Source organism: Rhea pennata, chromosome 7 (assembly GCF_028389875.1).
Source record: "Rhea pennata isolate bPtePen1 chromosome 7, bPtePen1.pri, whole genome shotgun sequence".
Lineage (NCBI taxonomy): Eukaryota > Metazoa > Chordata > Aves > Rheiformes > Rheidae > Rhea > Rhea pennata.
In genome coordinates this window covers 15,723,453-15,745,931 of record NC_084669.1, presented here as the reverse complement: position 1 = coordinate 15,745,931, position 22,479 = coordinate 15,723,453, and the positions used below count along the sequence as shown (strand labels likewise).

Below are 22,479 nucleotides of genomic sequence, written 5' to 3'. Positions count from 1 at the left end.
CACACAAAATGATCATTTTACAGCTAGGACTAGTCAGGGAACTGATTCACCAGGCAGCCACACACAAGTTGTGCCAGCACAGAGAAGGCTATTTAGTCAGGTTAGACAACACTGCTGTCAAACATAACCACAGTCTGGAGCACAGTTCCACAGGGCAACAGATGCAAACTGAAAATTCACAGCCACCGAATGAGGCTCTCCTCTTCCCTTCACTGGGGCATGTGAACTCATCCACTGCTTCAGATGACTTCTCATGCTTATCTAATCCCTAACTGAGATGATTCACATTATTAAATTGCCAGATGATTTTCCCATTTTTCTATGAGTTTAGTGAAAACAAGCACTACTACCATTCCCTTCGGCAAGGTGGAAGAGCCTAGACTGGTTTGGCCCATTTTGAAGAACTATGTCCTTGAGTGGGGAAGTCTTGCATTTCTCAGAATTAGAAATATCCACCCATGTAAATTTTTAGAACAACAGCCTCATTCTCTTAATGAGGATGAAGACATGTTCATGAGAGGGTAAGGAAGAGGATTAGGAAAGTCTCACTTAAAACACAGCAGTAGCTCCCCCCTCTCCTTGTCAGTACAAGGACACTATTTTTTTCTAACTTTATTAAACACTTGTTTTTTCTGAAACCTTGTCTAAATTGAATTTTAGGGAATATTCCCACTGATACTTTTATATTAGACACAGAAGAATACAAGTTCTCAGACAAAGCATACAACTGTGATGACAGACATTTAAGTACAGTGCAGTAAGGATTTAGACAACTAAGCACAAGAATACGGATTTCATATCACCCATCCTTAATTAAAAGTGCAGATATATTTCTGAACATGACAGCATTTGGACTAACATCAATATGCAGCATAAACTGCCAAAACATAGCTCAAGAACTTGAAGTCTCACAGACACTCTTAAAATGGTGCCACTACTGTAAAACTGTACATCTGTAAAGCACATACCAATATAAACTCTACATAAATTTAATCTAGATGTTTTGAACTAATTTCTGCCTGCACAGGATGCATTACTGTAATTCATGTTGATAAATTCTATTAAAAGTGGATGAACTCAATGCCACTAACTTTTTTTTTAAAAAAAAAACTTAATTTTTAACTAAACAAACACTGTACTTCCTGCAGGAGGCACATTTCCAAGAAGGAAGCCTCTCTCCTTGCATAGTTATTACTTTGCACAAATTAAAATAGACTTTTGTTAAAATGTTTTGTTAAAACAAACCAAATGATTTATGATTTGGCCTAGTTCAAAATCTTATGTTACAGTCATCAAAAGATGAATTCAAGATGGTATGATACAAGACAAAACGATTTATCATGATTTTTCCCAAGTATGATTTTGTTTGACTATGAAACTAACCTGAATTAGACCACTTCAAAACAAAAAAAAATGCATTCAAATAGAGCCTCTTATCTTACATTAAATGATATTGCCTCTGTGAGTCCAGAAATTATTCTCCATTTGCAAGCAAGGAAACAAGGACAAATACACAGCGATTTATTCAAAAATCAGAAGAGACATCAGAAGGAAATCTAGATTCCTCCTCTCCAATTTAACTTTTACTACTGTTCTTCAGATTCACACCATCCTTCCATGCACATTTAAAATAAAGCTAAATATCAAGCCACAAAATTTTCATTCCTTACAACTCAAGATTTTTATTTTTAAATGACAGCTGCCTTGAATAATTTTTTTTCCTGGCACAACTTTGTCATAAAAGGAAAAATCTCCCTCCTTCCATCCATGCTGCCAACAGGCAAAAATGTTTGTGCGTAGATCATATCTTAGCAAACAAGCCTTTAGCTACCATAATGAAAAGTTTTTGTACAAGGGATTCCTATTAATGCAAATTGCCTTAATATAAATTGTCACAACTGCATCTACCTTATAGGCAGGCTGAAATAAGGCAGAGTATCATTTGCTGGCAGAATTGGGGGCAGATACCACAATTTAGAGAAGTCCTATATTTGCAATTTTACTTTAGCCAAATTTCAGCTAACTTGTTTTTTTATTATTACTTTCCAGCACCATGAGAGCAATAACTAATAAGCTTCCTTATTCTGGCATAAAGAAATACAATCTGCCCTTTGAACTAGAACTATTTTAAACACTCAGAGATTCAAAGCCTGCTTCCAAAACAATGAGATAATACAGCTAACTGTTCCGTATTTTGGAAGCAGCAGCTAACTCATATCAGCTGCAGTACCACATACCAGTTGGAACTATAACCAAATAATAAGCAAGATAAGAAAATCTAATAAAGATTTCAGAATTATTCAACTGAAATACAGCTTCTCTTGATTAGTATTAGCTGATTAGTATTTCTCTTTGAATTGAATAACTTTTTCCAATGGAACCCATACTTTAGTCACAAGTGCCTGAATTCAAGGAAGACAACTATTATTTAACCAGTCAGTACAGAGGAACAACTCAGGTACTTGGGCTGCAATACTTTACAAGCAACAAATACATATATATTAAAACACACACACACACACACACACAGAGAGAGAGAGAGAGAGAGAGAGAGGGAAATTAGTTCAGCTTATTTTGACAGGTTAAGAGTTTAAAAAACAAACAAACAAAAAACAGCTACACAGGCTCCCAATGAAACACAAACACAGCTCATAATGTTTGGAAACCTGATGATGGAAGTTAGTTTTCCCTTTAAATCACCACTTCGCTCCCAAAACTAGCATCACTGTTGAAGACAGCTAACACATACCTGTGCACCCACCCCCAACACAGGCTGTAATTCAGTCAAAGGGTCTCTACGAGTACAGCTAATATTTAACAAAGGCCAAGCATCATCAGCTAGTAGAAATGCATGCAATCACCTGAAACTATCACTCTAGTAACAACACAGAATTGCAGTGCTATTACTGCCCATATAGAAAGCATCAGGAAGGCTTCAGGGATCTGTGTGAGTCTCGCTCCCCTCAGACTCCTCATTCCTTAACAGAGCTGATCTCACTTGCAAAAGCCTGAACAGAAAATGAATGGAGGCTGGGAAAGGACTAGGAAAATCACCACATGCCTGTTTGCTCTGTATTTACATTCATCCCTAGGCATCTGCTTTTGGCCACTGATGGAGAAAGATGCTTAAGATAGTTATGGAGAGCACAGTTGTGTTAGCATCAAATACTTATCATCTGGCATAATGTGTTTTAGAATCATAGTACTACTGCAGCATCACCACACCGCTCACCTCTCCTAGTTGGCTTCTTACACTGCAGTTTAACAACCCTGTGTATTCCACTGCAAGAAGAGCTTGGTCTCTGTAACTACACCCCTTCTCCATGTTTTGCCCAGAGCATGATGCCCCCTCGTGACCCTCTCCTTCACCTCCAAAAAGAGCTTGAAATACATGTGACAAGGAAGGAAGGTTTAAGCCAGATCCACCCCCCCACACACCGCAAGCTGGGCTGGCACAACCGAATGTGCAACTCTTAATGGTTTGAGATGATCTGGATCTCTGCTGCTGCATTCTCACCCTTTCCCCTTCCTCCAACCATGCATTTGCACTTTTTTCCTTGCGTTACCACTTGGATTTGTGTCACTCCACAGTGAGCTACGCTAGCAGGAAATTATTCTGCACCTCCAAAACGACCTTTTCTGCCAGCATAGCACCTCCAAACTGTATCACTAGAGGAAAAGGTGCTTTTCAGTCCTATATTTTTGATCTCCTTGGGAGCACAGGCTTAGTTTGACAAAGTGTCATGAAGCCACAACCCAACACAGTGACCCACTTCAGAAGTAAGAAACAAGAGGAGGAAGAGAATTACTTAAGCCATTTTTGTTGCCACACACTAGTTCAAACCACAGCCTTTGTGTTTTCTGACTACCTCATTGTGCGGTATCAGAATGACTTTTCAGGGAACGATGCTAACAAAAGAATCCCACACACCTCACATTTACTTTCAGAACTAAATATGAATGAGTATTTCTGAAGTAATATGAAGAATTTTTCCACATAAACATACAAATATGGGGAAGTAGAGTATTTGCTATAGGAATTCTTTATAGGAACAAGTTCTTAAGACTTCTACAAAAGGCCAAGGTAAAATAGGTCAACTTTCAAGCCTCAAATAACATTGTAAAAATCCACTTAAAAAAACAACAGAGATGTACTTGGAGCTAGGAGCAGAGATCACAACACAATTTCTGTTGGATATCCTGAATAGAGCAATAATTATCTTCCTAGAATTATAAAAGGTTTACCAAAAAAAAAAAAGTTACAATTAACACATTTATATGACCTAACAATTTATGCAAGATTCATACTAGGAACAGGGCAGGTCCCGAGATCTCATAAAACTGATCAATTTGAGGTTCAAACTATTTATGACACAGTACCATCAAGATAAAGCCACACAGTACTGTTACACTTTGGACTTTTGGATTTTTATGTTTTTATACTTTATCTCCAAAAAAATCCCAGTCAACTCTATGCTTAACAGCGTTCACAACATCTTTTGTTAAACACACACACAGGGACTTTCACAAAGGGAAATTTTTCCAAAGGACAAAGAGTCTATCAATTTAAGCATTAGGAAGAGATATGGAAGGTATGGAAGAGAAAGCAAGTTCTCCAGGGGTTGGCAATTTAAATAGGTATAGGGAAGCTGAACAGGGTGTGTATGCTTGGGGTGGGGGGGGGGAGTGTTGTTTGTTTTAAGTTTTAGCACTTAGGGTTGCTAAGAACTTTAACAACCTAGTGTTTTCTTTCAGTCTACAGATAACTCCAGAACTTCTGCAGCTGCCCAGGTTGCTCCCAAAGAGCAGCAGAACGAATGGACAATTCTTGCATTTTGTCCTAGGACAAGATCTTTAGCAACAGCTTTGAAACTGTCAGTGATTTTTTTCCTTTACCCCTCATAGCTATCTGGGCAAGTTTTGAGCAGCAGGACAGCAGCACTGTAGTATTCAAGGATGACCCAATCCCAAAGCATCAGGGACGGAGGAAAACAAGATGACATGCTGCAAGCAGGGAGTTTAGAAAGGACTAGAACAGGTAATCTCCAGCATTCAAAGAAAGAGGTCACAAGGAGAAAAAATACATCCAGTTTGAGCAGATATGGAAGCCAACAAAGTATTCCTAATACAGCAAAGTCACTATCTAGAATCAAAACAAAACCCCATAAATCAGATCTAGAAACATCAGTAATCAGTTGAAAAGAGAACCCAACACTTCTGTGAAAAGAGGCTGAGTTTCTCAGCAATGTATTATCCTTGACTCTCTCTATGCTTAAAAAAATAAATAAAAATAATCGTTTATATTAATCTGGAGTTAACAAGCATCTAACATACACCTTATATTACAGAAATTTACACATAAAGATGAAGCCAAAAATATCTACGGCAGCAGTTAGAATTTCTGGCGCATTCAAAAATGGTGCTTCAAATCCCCGATAACGAACTAGGATGCTGAGCTAACTGACAATAAGAGGTTTAACTCTGCACACAAGGAACTAAAGTGAATCTGTGAATGTTATTACAGATTACCTACACAGAGCAGTCACTGGCAGATTATGGCCATGTTTGCATATTTAAAAATAAAGTGAGGATTTATGCTCAATTAGAAGCATTTGGGAGACCAAAAAAAGAAGAGATACAGTGATGTCCAGGCTACAGATTTTCAAGAACACTCTGAAAGTTCATGATTGATGGTTGCCAAACCTATTTCACTGTTGTCCAGAGAGCTCAGACACCTATTACCGGCATCTGTATTTTGAGACGTGGAGGAAAGGTCTCGATTTCTCACCGGGGAGGGGGAAGAAAAGGGTGAAACCTGCATTTCTAATGAGGAAAGTTACTCGAGACGAAAGGGCGTTGGAGACTTCTTTCCCAAAAATAAAAAAAAAAACAAAGATGAAATATTCGATCAACGGAGCCCTGCGTAACAACAAACGCGCACAGGCGAAGGAAGAGGATCGGGGGGGGGGGGGGGGGGGGGGAGGAGGAAAAGAAGAAGGAAAAAAAAAAATTTTCACACATCCTTTTAACCCCCGCCGCCCCGCTCCGCGCTCACGTCAGGGCAGCCGCGACCCAGCCCAGCCCACAACTTTCCGCCGCCGCCGCGGCCCCGCCGCCCTGCCCTGCCCTGCCCCCACGGCGGCGAGCAGGCCCCGCGGCCTCCCTGCCTCCCTCCCGCCGCGCCTCACGGCGCCGGGCCGGGCCGTGACAGCCGGGCCGCTCCCGGCCGTAAACAAGTTTGAAGGGGCCGCGGCGGGGAGGAGCGGGCGCGGCGCTGACAGGGGCCGCACAAAAGGGCAGGACCCCGCGGCGGCGGCGGCGGCCCGGGCCCCGGCCCCGGCCCCTTCCCCCGGCGCAGGGCGGGGCGCGGCGGCGGCGCTCGCCCGGCGGCGGCGGCGGCGGCGCTGGCGGGGGGAGGGGGCGGGCCCGCAGGCCGCCGCCGGCCGCCGCCGCCCGGCCGTGCCCGCCGCCGCCGCCGCCGCCGCCGCAGCCGCGGGGGCCCGGCCCGGCCTCCCCGCCGCGCCGCCGTCCCTCACCTACACAGTGAATGAGCTTGTGTCGCCACGAATCGAGCTGGTGGCGGACGCCGCGCCTCTCGATGGAGCACTGCTGCCGCCCGCACGGGCTCGCCATCTTCTGGGCGGGGGGCGGGGGTGGGGGCGGCGGGCACGGCCGGGGGGGGCAGGGACGGGAAGGAAGGGCCGCGCGCAGCGCCGCGCCGCGCCGCGACACGCCACGCCGCGCCACGCCCACCCGCCGTCAGCGCGCGCCGCGCCGCGCCGCGCCGCGCCGCACCGCGCCGCGCGCGCCACGCAGGCGCCGACGGCGACACGCCCCGCTCGCGCCGGCCCCTTTCCCGCCGCGCGCCGGCCGGGAGGGAGCGCGCGCGGCGCCCGCCTGCGCGCCTGCGCGGCGCCCGCGTTCCCCCCCCCCCCCCCCCCCCCAACACACACACCCCGCCCCCTCCCCTTCCCATGCCCGCCCGCGCGCGCGGCAGCGCCGCCGCCCCCCCGCGGCGGGGCGCTGTCACCCTCCCCCTGCGCGCGCGCCCGCGCGCGTGCCGCCAACGGCTCCTCGGGCCGCCGCCATGGCGGCGCGCGTCCGGCGGCCACGGGGCAGCGCCGGGGACTGGGCTGCCTCCCTGGGGCCACCCTTCCCCCCAGGGGGCTGTCCTTCCCCCGGGGGCAGCCTGCTTTTCTGTCAGGAAGTATGAAAATCCCCTGCTCCGTGCTGCGGCGCAGTGGAAAATACCACGCGTGTTGGTGGTCGTGGTCAGAAGGAAACTACATTTGGTTGCAGCTCGTGGCCCCTAGTCACACCAGTCACTTCTCCCTGCCAGAACCACCTCCAATGTTCAAGCGGTGTCTATGTACCCTTCAGTGTTAACCTGCAAGGATAAAGACTTCGAGTATGAGCTTCTAAGAGGGTCGGGACATGGAGCTGGGTGAAATTGCGTTATTTGTGAAGGCAAATTTACACGTAGGGAAGAGCGACAGTGCTTAGGCAACTCTCTGGGCGCTCAGGCTCCTCTGCCCACCAGCCAACCCTCATAAGGAGGAGGAAAACATCACCACCAGCTTCCTACAGGCCGGAGGGATGAGCTCCGAAAGGTGAAACCTTGGCCCAAATTCTACCGTGGGGCAGCTGGTGTTCACTACGAGACACCTCCTCTGTGTTAAATTAGCAAAGCAGGCTGGAGGGATTTGCAGTCACAACTTTCTGTAGACTTTCTTCTTCCTCTGCTGTCAGGTAGAAATACAATCGGGTAGGCGGCGAGGCCGCCGATGAAACCCGGCCGTCCTGACCTTTATCCCCCACCCTAACCAACGGCGTCGTTACCCTCGATTCTGTGACCTTGTCAAGCTGCACACAGTTAAGGAGTTTGAAAGCCACAGAGGTCAAAGCTGACTTTATGCAAATATAGTAGTAGGATGTTCCAGATAAGGTGTTTCCTGTGGAGGTAGAGAAGTGTTTATGCCACTTTGTCAGAGTATCGGTGCAATCTCACCTGGAATATATTGTTTGACCTATTCCGAAGGAATTCAAAGTGGCAAAAGTCAGTTCCTGGTGCGTGTAGGTGGGAAAACAGTGACTCTGTCTTACAAAAAGAGACCAGGACAACTTGGTTTGTCTAGTTCAGTAAAAAGACAGAAGAAAGGAGATGTGATTGCTCTCGCAATATACCAAGGGAGCTTGAATGGCAAAAGGAAGTAAAATCCAAGGAAAGGAAAGAGCTATCTGAAGCCAAATGGTATCTTAAGGACAGATTATAAATTGGCCCTTCATACATCAAGGCAGAAAGACAGGATGGTTTCTAACCGTAGGAGGTAGAACTTTCCAGAGCAGACAGCAACCAGCCTAGCAAGAGATGAGAGACTCATTTCAGGATTCAGCTTGCTTGTGAGAGGGACAATATGATGCTTGTTTCTGTGACACGAGCAGACTCGTGTAGTTACCAGGAAATCCCAGATCCTGGTTTGGAATCTATTAGCGGTGAAAAGAGGGAAGGGAGAGAAAATGGAGGGAAAGAGGGAAGCATGAGCTGTGGGGCTTCCTGCAAACAGCAGAAAATTCCTTTGAACCCCCTGTGCTCAGGAAAGATCTCTGTAGCTGTACCTCACTCCAGCTCTATGTGACACCCAAACCATCGCTCTGTCTCTTTTTCAGTTTGATGAGCGATTGGAGTCTACATCTTCATTCCCAAGTCTATGTGTTAGTGGTAGGGAATCTTTCTTCCGCTCAAAATCCAGACATGCCTCTTGCTAGAGACAGTTCAAAAGTTTGTTAAGGACTACACTAACCTCAGAAGAAATACTTTTTTTCTCTGAGAGGCAGGTGATCTTAATGTAAGGATTGCAACATGAATGCTTCAGACTCCAGCAGGGATCTTTTGTCCTATAGCCTGGATGGTAGCTAGAACAGGAGGACACAAGATATTTTGGGGCAAATGTAATTGTTAGCATGAGTCAAAAGAGCCAAACTGACTTATTGCTGAGTGCCCAAGTATCTTGCTATAGCCCTGACTGGAAAGTTTGGCTCACATCCTTGCAGCTGCACAGCAAGTAGAGGTCAGCTGGGCCTGCTCTGGTGGGTTGTGGGACTGCAGTCTGGTGCTCCTCATCTTCCCATTGTACATTTGGTGCAGTCTAGTCACAAGGGGCTGAGATTCAGACAGCGACCTTTGTCCTTGGGCAATGATTGCAGAAGAACTGTAAAGTGCCAGTACATAGGTACCCAGGGTCTGATCTGGCCTACGGTGCATGTCCGGTTGTTTCTGGTTGAGCTGCAACCAAAGTTTTAGGGATAGCTTTCCAACTGCAAGCAATGCTGTACTGTATCCCTGGACAAGCTAAGTAGCTGCTGACCTTGCATCTTACCAGCCTTGATACACCAGGCTCAGTGTTTGCCTGCTGTGGGCTTCACAAAAGCTTTCTTGCAAATTCTTCTTTGCAACTCCCTCATGATCTGATGCCTCCAAAATAAACTTGGCTGTGGCAAGTGTGCTGGCAGCATGGCTATTGGCTATCAAGCTGTTACTGTCTCCTTGTTTCTTCCACACTCAGATCGGCATCCCTGCGACTGAGTCATATGACACCAATCTTAAATTTATCAATCTCAATTTCGAAACAAGTTTTGTTTCTTACTCCCACAAACTCCTTTAAGGAGCCTGCTCCAAATTTCCCTGCCCTAGTGGGACCTTCTACTGCACCACTATCCCACATTCCCAATCCTCTTATACCTAGGTGGTACCGAAGTTCTTGTTTAAGCAGCTCTTCTCCTCTGCTCTCCCTTAACCCAGTTTTGTGCAGAGTCTCCATGTGGCCCTCCTTTCTCTAGGGTAGACAAGTTCCTCTTTCTGTGACAGTTTGATTATTTCCTTTGTAGTTTTAGCAGTCCTTCAGTGCATCTGATCAGGGTTGAACATATTTTTCTTAAACAAGCGTGAATAGAATTACCTATATTTTTCCACAAAGTGCTCCTGCCCTCTAGAGAAATCACTTTGCCTGAGAGTGCCTGAAAGTTTCATCCTACAGCCCTGACTCGTGAGCCATGGTGGCTTTAACTGTTTTGGATGTGCCCTACAGCTTCTGCCCCAGCCTGTGGGTGGAGGTTAGCACTCCCAGGGCAGAACTGGCAGGAAGGAAACATGCACTGGCTGATCACATCTCACTGTGATTATATTATTTCCAACCTGGACCCCCAGATCTTATTAACAGAGAGTCCCACTTCTGTTGTTCCCTTCCTTACAATCCTTTGTGTGTCTCTGGCTGTTCTTATAGTGTTTAGATAGTAAACTCTGAGATAGCCCCACTTCCTATTCTGTGCTGGTGCAACATCTGCCAAAAAGCTTCTGATCTGTGACTGGGACGTGTATGCGCTCTGGTTCAAATACACAGCATGTCAGAGATTTAATTCATTTTCCAAACCCTGCTGCCCCCAGGGGATAATCACAAACTGTTAGTGTGGTGGGTACCACTTTTTGGATTCCTTAGCATCTGCCAAAGCAGAGAGGACAAAGATGAGAACAGCATGAACCAGAGGAGCTAGTACATAAGGCAAAAAAAGTGCTTGAGAGCTAGAGGAAGGGAATGAGTTCTTCAATCAAAAAAAAAGTTCTAATCCCAAAGGCCTCCTGTAGAGAAGGGCAAACAGAGGGCAAAAGCCAACCTGGAAAAGGGGGAGCAATGTCTGGAATCACTAGCCAGAGCTTTTGTGTTCAGAAAGATGGACAAGGAGGGTGCAAAGGACAGTGGAACTGGCCTCAGATGACCCAGCAAGAGTGACAACAAAGTGAGCACACATTCACAAATGTACCGGAGCAACATTCCCAGGTCCCAGAATTAGCCTGGATTGGGTCTGATACACCAGAGACTACACCATGCAGCCAAAGCCACAATTTCTCTGGCCAACGCAGTCATTCCTCTGCTCACTTCTCCAAATGGCTCAGCACAAAGTCTCTAGCAAGGCAGGAGCTTTGGCCTCCCCCTCTCCCCACCAGATATGAGCCTTGCTGCAGTAGGAGCACTGTTTTCCCCGTTTCATGGTGGCTCCCCCTTTGATGTTAATTGTTTGCAGGCAAAGCTTAGCAGAGAGTGTAGCTGTTCTCTGGTTCATCTGCTGGTTACTACTGAGCTGCCCAGACCAGTGGGGAAAATGCTTTGATGTTAATGAGCTGCAGACAATTTCACTTAACACCAAGTGGGGCCTGGCATCTCAGAGGTAAGATTTTCAAGGCAGATTCTATAGCAAGTTTCTCCAACATCTGTTTTGCCACAGGAACAGAAAGTGCCCAGAAAGACATTAGAGCAGAAACCTGTCTTCTCACAGAGTCTTGCACCACACCTAGTATCGCTACAGCCACAGAGATGCCAGAGGTAGGGAAATAGCAGGAGGAAAAAAAAAATGGCCCCATTGAATAGCAGTATCATTATGGGATTCAGTGGAAACAGGGTTTAACTTCCCCTGTAAACTGCTTGCCTGTCTGATCCTACAGTCCAAATACACAGAAAGGGGAGAAGAGAGTGCACTATAAATTGCTGATTTGCGGTGGTCTGGATCTCATGTGGCTGGTGCTCCTAGAAGCTCCATTCCCAAAGTGACACCATCTTTACTGGTGCCACACATGTCTCAGTGAAGCGGGCTAGCTGCGGTGAAATTAGATTTGCATGGGCAGTCCTGGGCTGTCTTCTTGCCGTAACAGATATACCAGCAAAACACTCCTGCCTAGGTCTGCTACTGACTGCTACTACTGCAAACCTACACATGCAAACCCTCAAGCTGGCAATGGGTTCCCTCAGCGGGAGCCAAGCCTTTATTGCTGGCGATGGTGCAGGCAATTGGGACTCCTCACTTGTGTGCTGGTGACCCAGGTTAGACAGAGCTCACACTGTGGGGAGTCAGTCTGGGAAGCAGTGGAAGGTGAGGGAGAAATCTACCCAGGGGAAATATGGGGTACTGCTGTCCCAGGAAGGCATCACATGTTGGAGCAAAGAGAGGGGAGGAGAAAGGCACAAACTCAATTTTTTAACCCTATGTCAATCATCATCAGAATGTATTATTTACCGTATCACTCTGCTTCTCTGTAATTCTGCTTCTAAACCCACACTACAAGCCTCTGAATGCAAGCAACAACCCAGTCCTCTGGGGACCTCCAGCCACACAGAACTGCATGCTGACTATGCCATGTCAGGTGAGGCTACAAACGAGACCTCGCAGAAGGTTAAGGAGAAACATGCTTTATTGTGAGGAACTTGGCTTAATTCCAATATATTGCCTTTGTTAAATGATTTATAGTAATGAAAGAGACAGATTATCTTCCCACTCTTCTCACCAGGACAGGGTTGTTCCCTGCAGGAAACTTTGAATTACAAAGGTAAAATAAGGTAAACCAAGACTGAGTGTTTGTCCTATGTCCATTCCGGGGAGGAGCTCACAGAAATGTGTGTATTGCATCCCGTGCAAAAATAAAACACGACAAGATAGATATTTATGTCTGGAATTAAAAAAACGAAAATAGAATTATAAAGGTGTCTGTGATTGATCACAGGCCAAAGAAAGAACATTGTAGTTTGGAAAGTCTATCCAACACTATGGGAAAAGATCGAAAAGTAAGCTTTATAAAGGTATTCAGTGGTCAACAGGCATCGAAAGTCTCTTCCAAAATTCAGACAATCCAAAAAAGCCTAGGGGCAGGGTTTTGACACTCTAGATATGACTGAACATCCAGCATCCTACCAGAGATGAAAGTGGCAGAAGAAAGGCAGTTGAGTGAGAACAGCACATAGTGATCCACAGGTAATGGGAAGGGAAAAAAAAACGTGAATTGCACCATCATGTAGTAATCTGCTAACCAACATGGAGTGCACACAGGATAGATAAAGAGAGCAGCAGTGAAGTCCCTACCCCAGAGAGTTTTATTGTGAAGAGCAATAGCAGCTCTACTAGCGATATGTAGACATCAACCTGAAAGCAAAGGGCATATCTGTTAAATTTAGGATAGACTTTAGTGCACAAGACAGTGTATTGTCAGTAATTGTAATATTAATGTGAACAGAAAGCAACAAATTTGTAAGGTGGACAGAAATAAGCTGGGGTTTCCAGCCAAGTGTTTATCTCCATTAAAGAATAGGAGATTTGGAGGCTTGGATAAATAGACTAGAAAATCTCTTTATAATAACAGGAAGGGAACATACAGCAGGGTGAACACTAGGTCAATTTATAGCTGCTTCTAAGGGTTAAGGAAACCTTTACCAGAGTGCAGATGTAAGAGCCCAACTATCTGCAGCAAACACTTCTTGAGATAGTTCTTTTGTCTTTAAGCAGAGGCTAAACATAAATAGTGCTATGTCTTCAAGGGTCTCAAACATGTTTCAAAATAAAACAACAAAAAAAATCAAGAATGAAGGTATTGTAGGAAGAAAATAGTAAAGACTTTCATTTACACACACAGACCCTCAAAAGCCAAATAAATGTGTACAAAAACATCAAGATGAGAGCTGCTGAGGAATACAACACTGAATATTTTCCTGCTCTGGATGTGTCCGTGGAGTTCTGCTAGTGTTCCTAGAAAAACAGACCAGGGATCACAGGATGCCTTTCCCTTAGGCTGTTGCTGGCGTTGCATCCAGCACACAAGACAATTCAACGGAAACAGACTCAGTAGAGTTTTGTGTGCCTGGCTCCAACATCACTGTCCCTCGCACATACAACTGCATCTCCCTCTGCGTGACATTTTCTTGAGCAGGAGGCAGTACAGAGCTTGTTGTGCACAACGGCTGAGCCCCCTTCTGCTTGCCCCGACTCGAGAGGAGAGCGTCAGTGGGATACCGCTTCTGCTGCCTTTCCTCTGAGCCACTGCTGATGGTCAGGAAATTTGCAGGTACTTAATCAACTTTGCCCCGATTCAATCAAATCTGCAATGGTAGAAATCTCAGTGGAGCTCCAAAGCTCCTAACAGGGTGATCAGTAGACAGCACAGTCTCACGGGCATCAGGGAGCTGGAGCCAAAACTGGGAATTCTCTGGGTCAGAAATTGGAGGTGAGAAAAAGGTAACTCAGCCAAGCCTACAGGAGCTCAGAGAAAGGCTGGGTGTGACCAAGGAGAGAGGGAAAGGGAACAGGGACAGTTGCACCTAATTAGTTTTCTACACCAGCAGCCTGAAAATGATGCCCAAAGTGCAGCAAGCTAAGAGTTCAAGAAGTTAAAATTGTGCATGAAAGAGGCACCAAACACGAAATACTCCAACAGCAAAAGGCAGTGCTCAGACACCGGCACCTTCTTCTCACAGCTGCATTTAAAACTACCCTTGATGTTAGCCATTTTCTTTGTGCCCACAGCCCCTGCGAAGGAGCTGAGGGATGTGCTGGAGGCACCAGGACAAATGACGGATCATGACGGCACTTGCCCAAGAACTTCAAAGCAATTCATGTTTGAAATGACTGAATTGTTTGTTGTGGTGTGCAATTTACTGCTTAATCTGGCCTTGGTAACCAAGAAATGAAAGATGGCAAACGCAGTGCCAGTTTCTGAAGAGAGATCCAGGAAATCTGAGAAATCAGAGGCTAGTAAAGTCTGTTACCAAAGCCATCAACTTGACAAGAAATGTAATATGGGTACAAAAAGTTGGACGTCTTTATGTGCAGAAGGCTGATCTTAACTGATAACGACCATAAAATGCTCCTTGCTGTTGCCAAAGATGGGCGGGGGTGTGTGTGTGTAGCAACTGGAAAATATCTTTCCGCTTTTCTAAGCTGACATTTTTTTTTTTTCAGTTACAAATGTACATTCAGCATACTAAAGAAAAAGGGAGCTGGTGGATGAAGACATTTTCATGGAGCAAAGCCCAGAGTAGACACTGAACATGTTCATTTTATTTTTAAAAAAGCAGCAACAACAACAACAGAAAAACCCAAGCCAGTGTAAGATCTTGTCTCATTTCAGTGAGAAGATTGCCAGAGCAGCAGCTCAAGATGGGAAGCCACAGAAAAATGATTCAAGCTACTAGCACAGTATTTGTCCAGGCTCCAGAAAAAAGGAGGAGTTCTAGGATTTTGTTTAAACTACCGGAGAATCTCTATGCATTGAAATATGTCTGAGTAACACTGAGTATATACTGATTAGGACAGTGGAATGAAAAACAGTAAGAGGACTTAGAGAGGTTGTCAGGGGAGAAAACATAATAATAATAATGGGAGATATTAATTACCTCCGTACAGTCTGGGTAAATGCCGTGTCAAAGAATGATGCAAAGACTATATTTTTAGCCATGATAAATGAATAGTTCTGAGAATGACCACTCAGAGAAGCCAAGTGGAGAATGAACTCTTGATTTCGTCATGAATAGAGCATAGGAGGGAGTTTGAAATGTAATAGCGAGCAGTCACTCTATCACAATGAACACAGTGTGCTCAAATTCCGTACGAGTGCGGGAGAGGAAGAAGCAACACAAAAATATGCTGTGGTGTAACGTGAGCTCAAAAGGGAAGATGAGCATATTCCTCTTGAAAAGGGAAAAAGGGTAAAATTCAGGAGAATAATTAAGAAAAATTTAAAAGTGGCTGACAAAAGGACAAAATGCTTGCAACTGTCATCAAGACGGTTCAAAGACCTTTTATTTAAAGCTTAAATTATACCATCAGTCAAAATAGGCTAAAAAAGCCCCTCTCCAAATCTGAAACTGTTAAGCAGCTGAGTAAAGAAGGCATTTAGAAATAAAAAGACATCCTGCAAAAAGTGCAAGTTATGTCCAAAGAGGAAAATTAGAACCCCCTAAATTCCAACATGTAAAAAAAAAAAAAAAAGAAAGAAAGAAAGGACAAAGGACAAATTTGGAATTTGGGCCAGGCAAAATAATTTTTTAATGGCAGCTTGCTAAAAACTTAAAGATTACCAGTAAAAAACTGCTAACACAGTAGCAGGAGGCCTACAGGGAATCAGGGGCCAAATAGTGAGCTTTAAGGGAAGAAGAGTCAAGAAAAATGACCTTTACCAGAGGATACTGTAGCTGAACACCACTGTGCACATCTGATCTTATTTTGCTAGGCATGATGTGTCTCAATCCCTCACAAAGAGCTGCAGTTTAATAGGAATGGGTATATACATAATTTCTAATGAAGTTTAGGTTCAGCTTTATAATTGCCTGCCCCCATTATCTGCCTTCCAGCAGGCTGAAGAAAATGCTGATAAAATAATCAGGCTGTGACTGATGGGTTCAAACTGCTGAATGCCACCACTATGACACATTTTCTTTAAACTTGCATTTTATTACCAGATGATTCTGAAGGAGTAATTAAGTGATACTCTGAAGCCGTGTTGGAGGCTGGCTTCCCTTTCCTTGGTTGCATCGGCACTCAGGAGACGCTGGCCTGCTCCGACCTACTCCCTTCACCTGCTGCCATTAATAGCATTGTCTTCTCCACTTCCACCTCCACTAGCGGCTGAGACTCCGACTTACTGAGTCTCCTCTAACGGCAGCTACAGGTGCCAATACCAATCAGGTATGTTCTGCATGTCTCTTCATCCAGGTGACATAGCAGGTAGCAACCCCAGTGTTACGGCCCTGAAAACGGACCAGAGTGGGTTCCAGTTGTCCAGTAGCCTGGCTTCAAACCCTCAAATATTCCCTAAATATAGTTTTTACTGGTTCCTCATGCATTATGCCATGCACTTCACTTGTGGTTAGGACTTTCATTCCACATTTGGTGTGCTTTTTGTGTGTATTTTGCATATAGGCTAAGTGTACTGCCAGGCCTTGGAGCTGCATGTTCATGCCGCACATCCCGAGATGCTTTGGACAGATGTTGCCAGGTCCACTCACCCTCATTGCACAACACGGTGAGTATCCTGCATGCATTTCACTAGACCTTTGATGGGCGATCGACATCTTGCTGATGGTTTTATCAGACTATTTGAGTCACACTGTCAAGCATACCAGCTCTCAAGGCTTGAGCTGTTAAATTTCCTTTTTTTTTTAAAGCCAGAGTAGCACTGTTCTAGCACACAAAAGGTATTCGGGAAACCCTTCACCCCAGGTACCTGAAGGAGAGCTTCTTTATTTAGGGACAAGCTCCAACTGTCTCTAGGTAACAGAGCAAGCATATTTTCTGCTGCTTCTCCACATACTTCCTGTCTCCAAAATAAGCTATTTAAAGATGCAGTTACCAATACTCACTAGTTCACCTGGGAAATAAATTTGTGTGCAACATTGATAGGACACCATTTCACAACCTTGTAATTCACCCACAAACTAAGCTGTCGAGCCCCACTGCACTTTCCTTGCTTACTGTTTTCACATGGATTACGGGTCTTCCTTGAATTATATCAGGAGGCATTAAGTTTGTTTGTCCTAGCAGTCCTTATCTCCCAAGGCTCTCAGGTGAAACTGCAAACACTGTGTCCTTTACCTCCCTCATTCGTTCTCGGGACAAGTTCTTCTAAGATTTTGTGGCAATCTGCAGCCACCGCTTTTGTATGCTTCTCCCCAAATCATGCTATTTGCTGGGGTCACATCAGTTGCTGGCACGTGACCAAGAGGACGGTGAATCCCAGTGCGTAGAAGGATGCTCGGCAGCAGCAGAGTGTGCTGCCTGGGACAAAGTGGTGGAGATCAGCATGCGCGGAGGAGGGTTTGGAGCACCTGGTCAGAGGCGAGCGGGAAGCTGGGAAGCACAGCAAGTGAACCTGCGCAAGGACATGAAAGGGGGTGACGTGGATAGGTACGTCCCATGTAGGTGCGAGAGGGTGGTAAAAAGGACCCTGCACAGATAGTTTTAGGGCTGGCTATAGGCACACCACCTGCAGCCTTGAGCATGAACAGTAGTGCCTCCAGGGATGCAAGGAAAAAAAAAGTGAAAAACATGCATTTATAGGAGACCTTAATTTCCCAGGAAATGCCAGGCAATAAACAGCACCAAAACAGCAGGGCTCTAGTATCCCTGGGCAAGACAGAAGATTGATTTCCTTACCAAATCATTGGTGAGCAAGCAAAACATAGTATTTCAAACATGGTTTTAGGAAGCAGTGCAGTTGCTCTGTCAGGCAGCAGGTCTGCATGGAGGAGCAGACACCCAACAGGAGTTACGCAGCATCTGCAAAGTAAGCGGTGGGGAAAGAAGAGAAACAAGCCAAGCGTGGACAAAACTTCATTCAGCAAATGTGGTTATGAGAACACAAGGAGCAAGGGGATATTTAATGAAATGAAAAGGGCAATAGAAATGCATCTAAGGTGGAAGCAAAACTTTGACTGGGGTTGAGGGAGTTGGGGTAGAGCTGGCAGGTGAAACCGCAAGTCCAGTAGCTTGGACTCTTCATAGATCTGTAATTTCAGAAAGGAAGTACGCTATCACCACAGAGCGGCAAAGGCGCTATTTTTTTTTTCTACACAAAGAGGAAGTGTACCAAAACGATCAGGCCAACAACAAGCCATTTTACTTTGACGCTATACAAATGATTTCCAGGAAAAGGGCTTGAAGCCAGCAGGAAAGTGAGAAAGACCGTAGCGTCAGAGAAGTCTAGTACAACCTTACCTAAACAGCTAATCTCTATTTACATGAGGAAAGTGGTTTTTTTTAGTCTAAGGAACTAGATTCAGAGTTAAGGATGATAAACTACATCCCTGAAGAAAGTGCTGCCAAAGGTGAAGATGAATCCCAAGGTCAGCAAGGAGATCATTAGAAGGAGAGTCTACAACAAGCTGTATTAAAAATGAGAGCAACCAGGTTGCAGGAAGGTTGCTAACCACCTATTTTGGGAATGACTGCAGATGAGTAAACCCATCAGTGATTTCAGAAGAGCCAAGCGTGAGTTCCCAAGATGTGGAGGCAGCAGCAGGTTGGGAGGGTACAGGGCAGTATTAGTTCCTTCTAGAAAAAAGAAGGAAGGACCCTGTTAAGCAGGGGACAGAAATGGAGAATTTAATGAGAGAAAGGGCATACTCAGACACTTGGGGACCAAAAATAAGGACATTTGCTGACAACTGAAATAAAATGAAATGAAATAGATGCATTGAATGAATAAAAAGACCTGGCTGCACTGAAGGATGAACGTGAAACAGCAGAGTGATGCTTCTGTGGAGGAAAAAAAAAAAAGGCACGATTCTAGGATGCCTCAGACAAGTTATTTTTAGCAGTGACAGAACCGTTATTGCCATTGCGCAAGGCATTCCAGAAGACCGTTGTAGCACTGCAGCCAGGAAGGACAACTTTCCGCTGCAGAGACACACACCCTGGGGATAATGGGAGGAACAAGTGCTAGCTGATGGAGACCTATCAAAAGAGTTTGGATGGTTTGTCCTGCTCAGAGGCTGAGAGGGGGCAAGTGGAGACCTCAGAATAACATCTGAAACTAAGAAAACATTAGAGTAAGAAATTACTAAGGAAAAGCTTTAAATCATGGATAATGGCACAAGGTCACAAATAAGTTTAGATGGGGAATTTAGTCCCTTCCAGGACTAAAGCGCTAGACCAGCCTTCCAAACAGGGCAGTAGAGGAGAAAAGCTCAGGCCATTTTAAAAGAGGGTTTGATAAAACTCCCTCCATAAACATAAATGGAAAAGCCCCTGGAGATGGGCAGTGCGGTCTGGATACAAGCCCTTGGCTGGCCAGAAAGTCAGTAGCACTAAGGCAGTTTGGAGGAGGCACTGCTTCAATCCCAGCCTTTGAGGTTTCTGAAGGTCACTGCAAAAAAAAAAAAAAAAAAAAAAAAAAAAAAAGAAATGACAATTTCCCCCTTAATTTGGCTGGTGAAGTTAGCAAAGCGTTCCTTCATCCGAAGCACTACAGACAAGCTCGGGGATGCATGCACTTGTGCTCCCAGAGGCCTGCTCACACATCAGGCTTAACGCTATTGCCAGATTAGGGTCAGGAGGGAATTTTCCTAGATTGGCAGAAAAATCTCAGTTGCCTTTTTTTTTTCTTTTTTTTGGGGGGGGGGGGGGAAGGAAGTGCACTTCCCCAAGTTCAGGTCTGTTTTCTAGATCATATATCATTTTATTTAACACATTCTCTGTACTCGTAGGGCTGCAGAGCTCTGATGGTCACTTAATCTCCCCTGCTTACTCCCTGTGACATGTTACAGCTGCAGTTTTGTTTTTTTTTTCACTATATATCTGCTAAGAGGAGCCAAGAAGCATTTAGGGCTCCTGGATTGCGGGGTGAAGGGAGTAGGTACAAAACATTCATCGCATCTTTATCCACAGCTGTAGGCCACTCAGCCACGTGGAGACCTTGGAGGACTATCCCCGGCATGAACATGGGCACGCACACTCCCTGCAAAGCCAGCTGTAAAAGGGAGCACAGGAATGAACTCAGGCTCCCAGATGTGCAAGCACATGTTCAAAGCACATAAAACCTGGGGCTGGCCTCTGAGCAGGGATTTTGGACACAGGGTGCATAAAAGGAGCAGAAGAGATGCTGGAGCAGTGAGGTGAGGGAGCCCTGAACGTGCAGGTTCTGGGCACACATTAGGGGGTGAGCATCTTTCCCCAGCTTTTAGGGACAGCTCTAGTTTCCAGGGAGGAAAGAGGGGCAGGGTGCAACAGCCCTTCCCACCACCCCACTCCCATGGCCCCTCGCTGCAAGCAGGCTGGAGCTGTGCAGGGAGCCCACCTTGTGCTGATGTGGGTGGCCAGCACTGAGCAGCATCCAGACCCAAGGTCTCAGAATAATCTTTCCAAAAGATAACGCACTCTGCTGATGCTGGGGAAACATTCATCTCCTCAAAGCCATGGGAGCAAGGGCTGTGCAGCCTCTGGTCCTGGATGGAGGCTGTTACAGTCAAGACCCTCCTCCTGGCCCTCTGCAGATTGCATTTTGCACGTAGGGTCCAAACCAGCCTGTGCACAGAGAAACATCCCTGTGTCTATGCAATGGCAACTCAGGTGAAGCACCCATGATCCATGAGAACTCCAAACACCAGCAGGTCACCCCATTCCTGCAGTTCCCCTGTGCATTGCCAAGTGTCCCCAAGCAGAGGACGGTCAGGATATGCTACCCCCCTGCAGAGGGGCAGGAGCAGCAGGGCTGGGTGCAGGCAGGGCTAGGGGCAACCACAGAAGAATCAAGTGTGCAACAAGAATGGGAAGGGAAAGGACGAGAGCTCTTCAAAAAGAAAAATGGAGCAGAAACCCCAGCTCTGCTTAGTGACCTCTCAGAAAGGAACCTCTGTGTAGTCCGAGGCCAGGCAGGGCTGCTGTGGCCCAGGGTAGAGCTGCTCACGCAGGCAGAAAAGGATGCTGAAGAATGCTGTGATGTAGGAGGAGAGTAGGCCGCCCTACCTACCCCAGGCTTGCATACTTGGCAGAAGTAGGTTTGCTTCCAAGAGATGCCTCCCAGAAGCTGGGGTCCCTGCAAAGCCCTAGCTCTGCCTGTGCCTGTAGCACGGCTCTGGCAGCGAACATCCCCCAGACGCTGGGCTCATCCAGGATGACGGCTCTGCTTAGCACCTGAAGGCACCTGAACCTGGGGTGCAGGCTGCTGGCACACAGGCTCCCCCAGTTCCAGAGGATTTGCACTCTGACTTCCTCCAAAGAGCACCCGAGAGCAGAGAGAGGTATCACGGGCCAGCAACGTGGCTGCCAGCAGGACTCACCTGTAGGTGCATGTTGAAGAAAGCCAAGGCCCAGCCCTACCTTGGAAGGTCCCAGTCCAAACTGCCAAACTGGGTTGTCTGCAGGATGGTCCAGCCTGCACGGGGGCTGCTGGCTCTCAGCCCTCCCCAGACATTCCCGCCAGCATCCACACCTTTGTGGAGCTGGCTGTACATGGCTTCCTGGCTTCTGCTGCCTCTTTGCAGCAGAGCCTTTGCCACCAGCTGGGCAACAGGAAAACATCTTTCTGCAACTCTCACACCCTCTGAGCAGACTTTAAATCAACAACCCCAGAACACAGGGCCAGGTTATTGCTAACGGAAACCATTAAACTGTAACACAGGCAGATAAAACAAGCCTCTAACACTTGAAAGATTTATAGGGCACAACAGCAGGGTGTTAATTCCTTTGGCAACACAAATGCTTTCACACTCTTGGCCTTTCCTCGCCCACGGGAGCAAGGAAAGGGGATTGCGTGCAGCCTGGGCTGAGGAGCACAGGGATGCAGCTGTGGGCACACTGGAGCCAGTAAAACTTGTGCACGGGTGATGCTGTGCTTGCAGGGCAGCCAAGGACGCCTCTCAGGTCTGTAAGGCAACACATCCCCGGGGGCCCTGTCTGGAGGGGACATCCCCCAGGATGGGATGCACCAGTCACACTCACCTCTGGCTTCCCCTAGGCAGTCCCAGCTCCTACCTGCCTCCGCAGCCAGTGGCAGCTAAAGGAAAGGCTGCAAAGAAACTTTCAGATAGGCTAATGCAGCCAGAAAAATCAGTCTAGCTTGTGGGGACATGAACTCTTCTTCAGTCCTGAACCGGCTTACAGGTGTTTTCACAGCTGCTTGAACAGCAGTGCTCCTGCTTGCATCTGCATACTTGTCAGCATGGCATTCGT

General features: G+C 46.3%; 1 protein-coding gene across 2 annotated transcripts in view; it reads right to left on the bottom strand.

Annotated features, from left to right (window-relative positions):
• Window positions 1–6,644, bottom strand: part of LOC134142940 (ligand-dependent corepressor) — a 55,100-nt gene extending 48,456 nt beyond the window's left edge. The window contains exon 1 of one of the 2 annotated variants that reach the window (XM_062580511.1): window positions 6,537–6,644. In XM_062580511.1, coding sequence (XP_062436495.1) covers window positions 6,537–6,633 — 97 coding nt within the window. In that variant the 5' untranslated portion in view covers window positions 6,634–6,644. The remainder of the gene's footprint in view (window positions 1–6,536) is intronic. The other variant, XM_062580510.1, reaches the window with a different exon arrangement.
• Window positions 6,645–22,479: the final 15,835 nt, after the last annotated feature.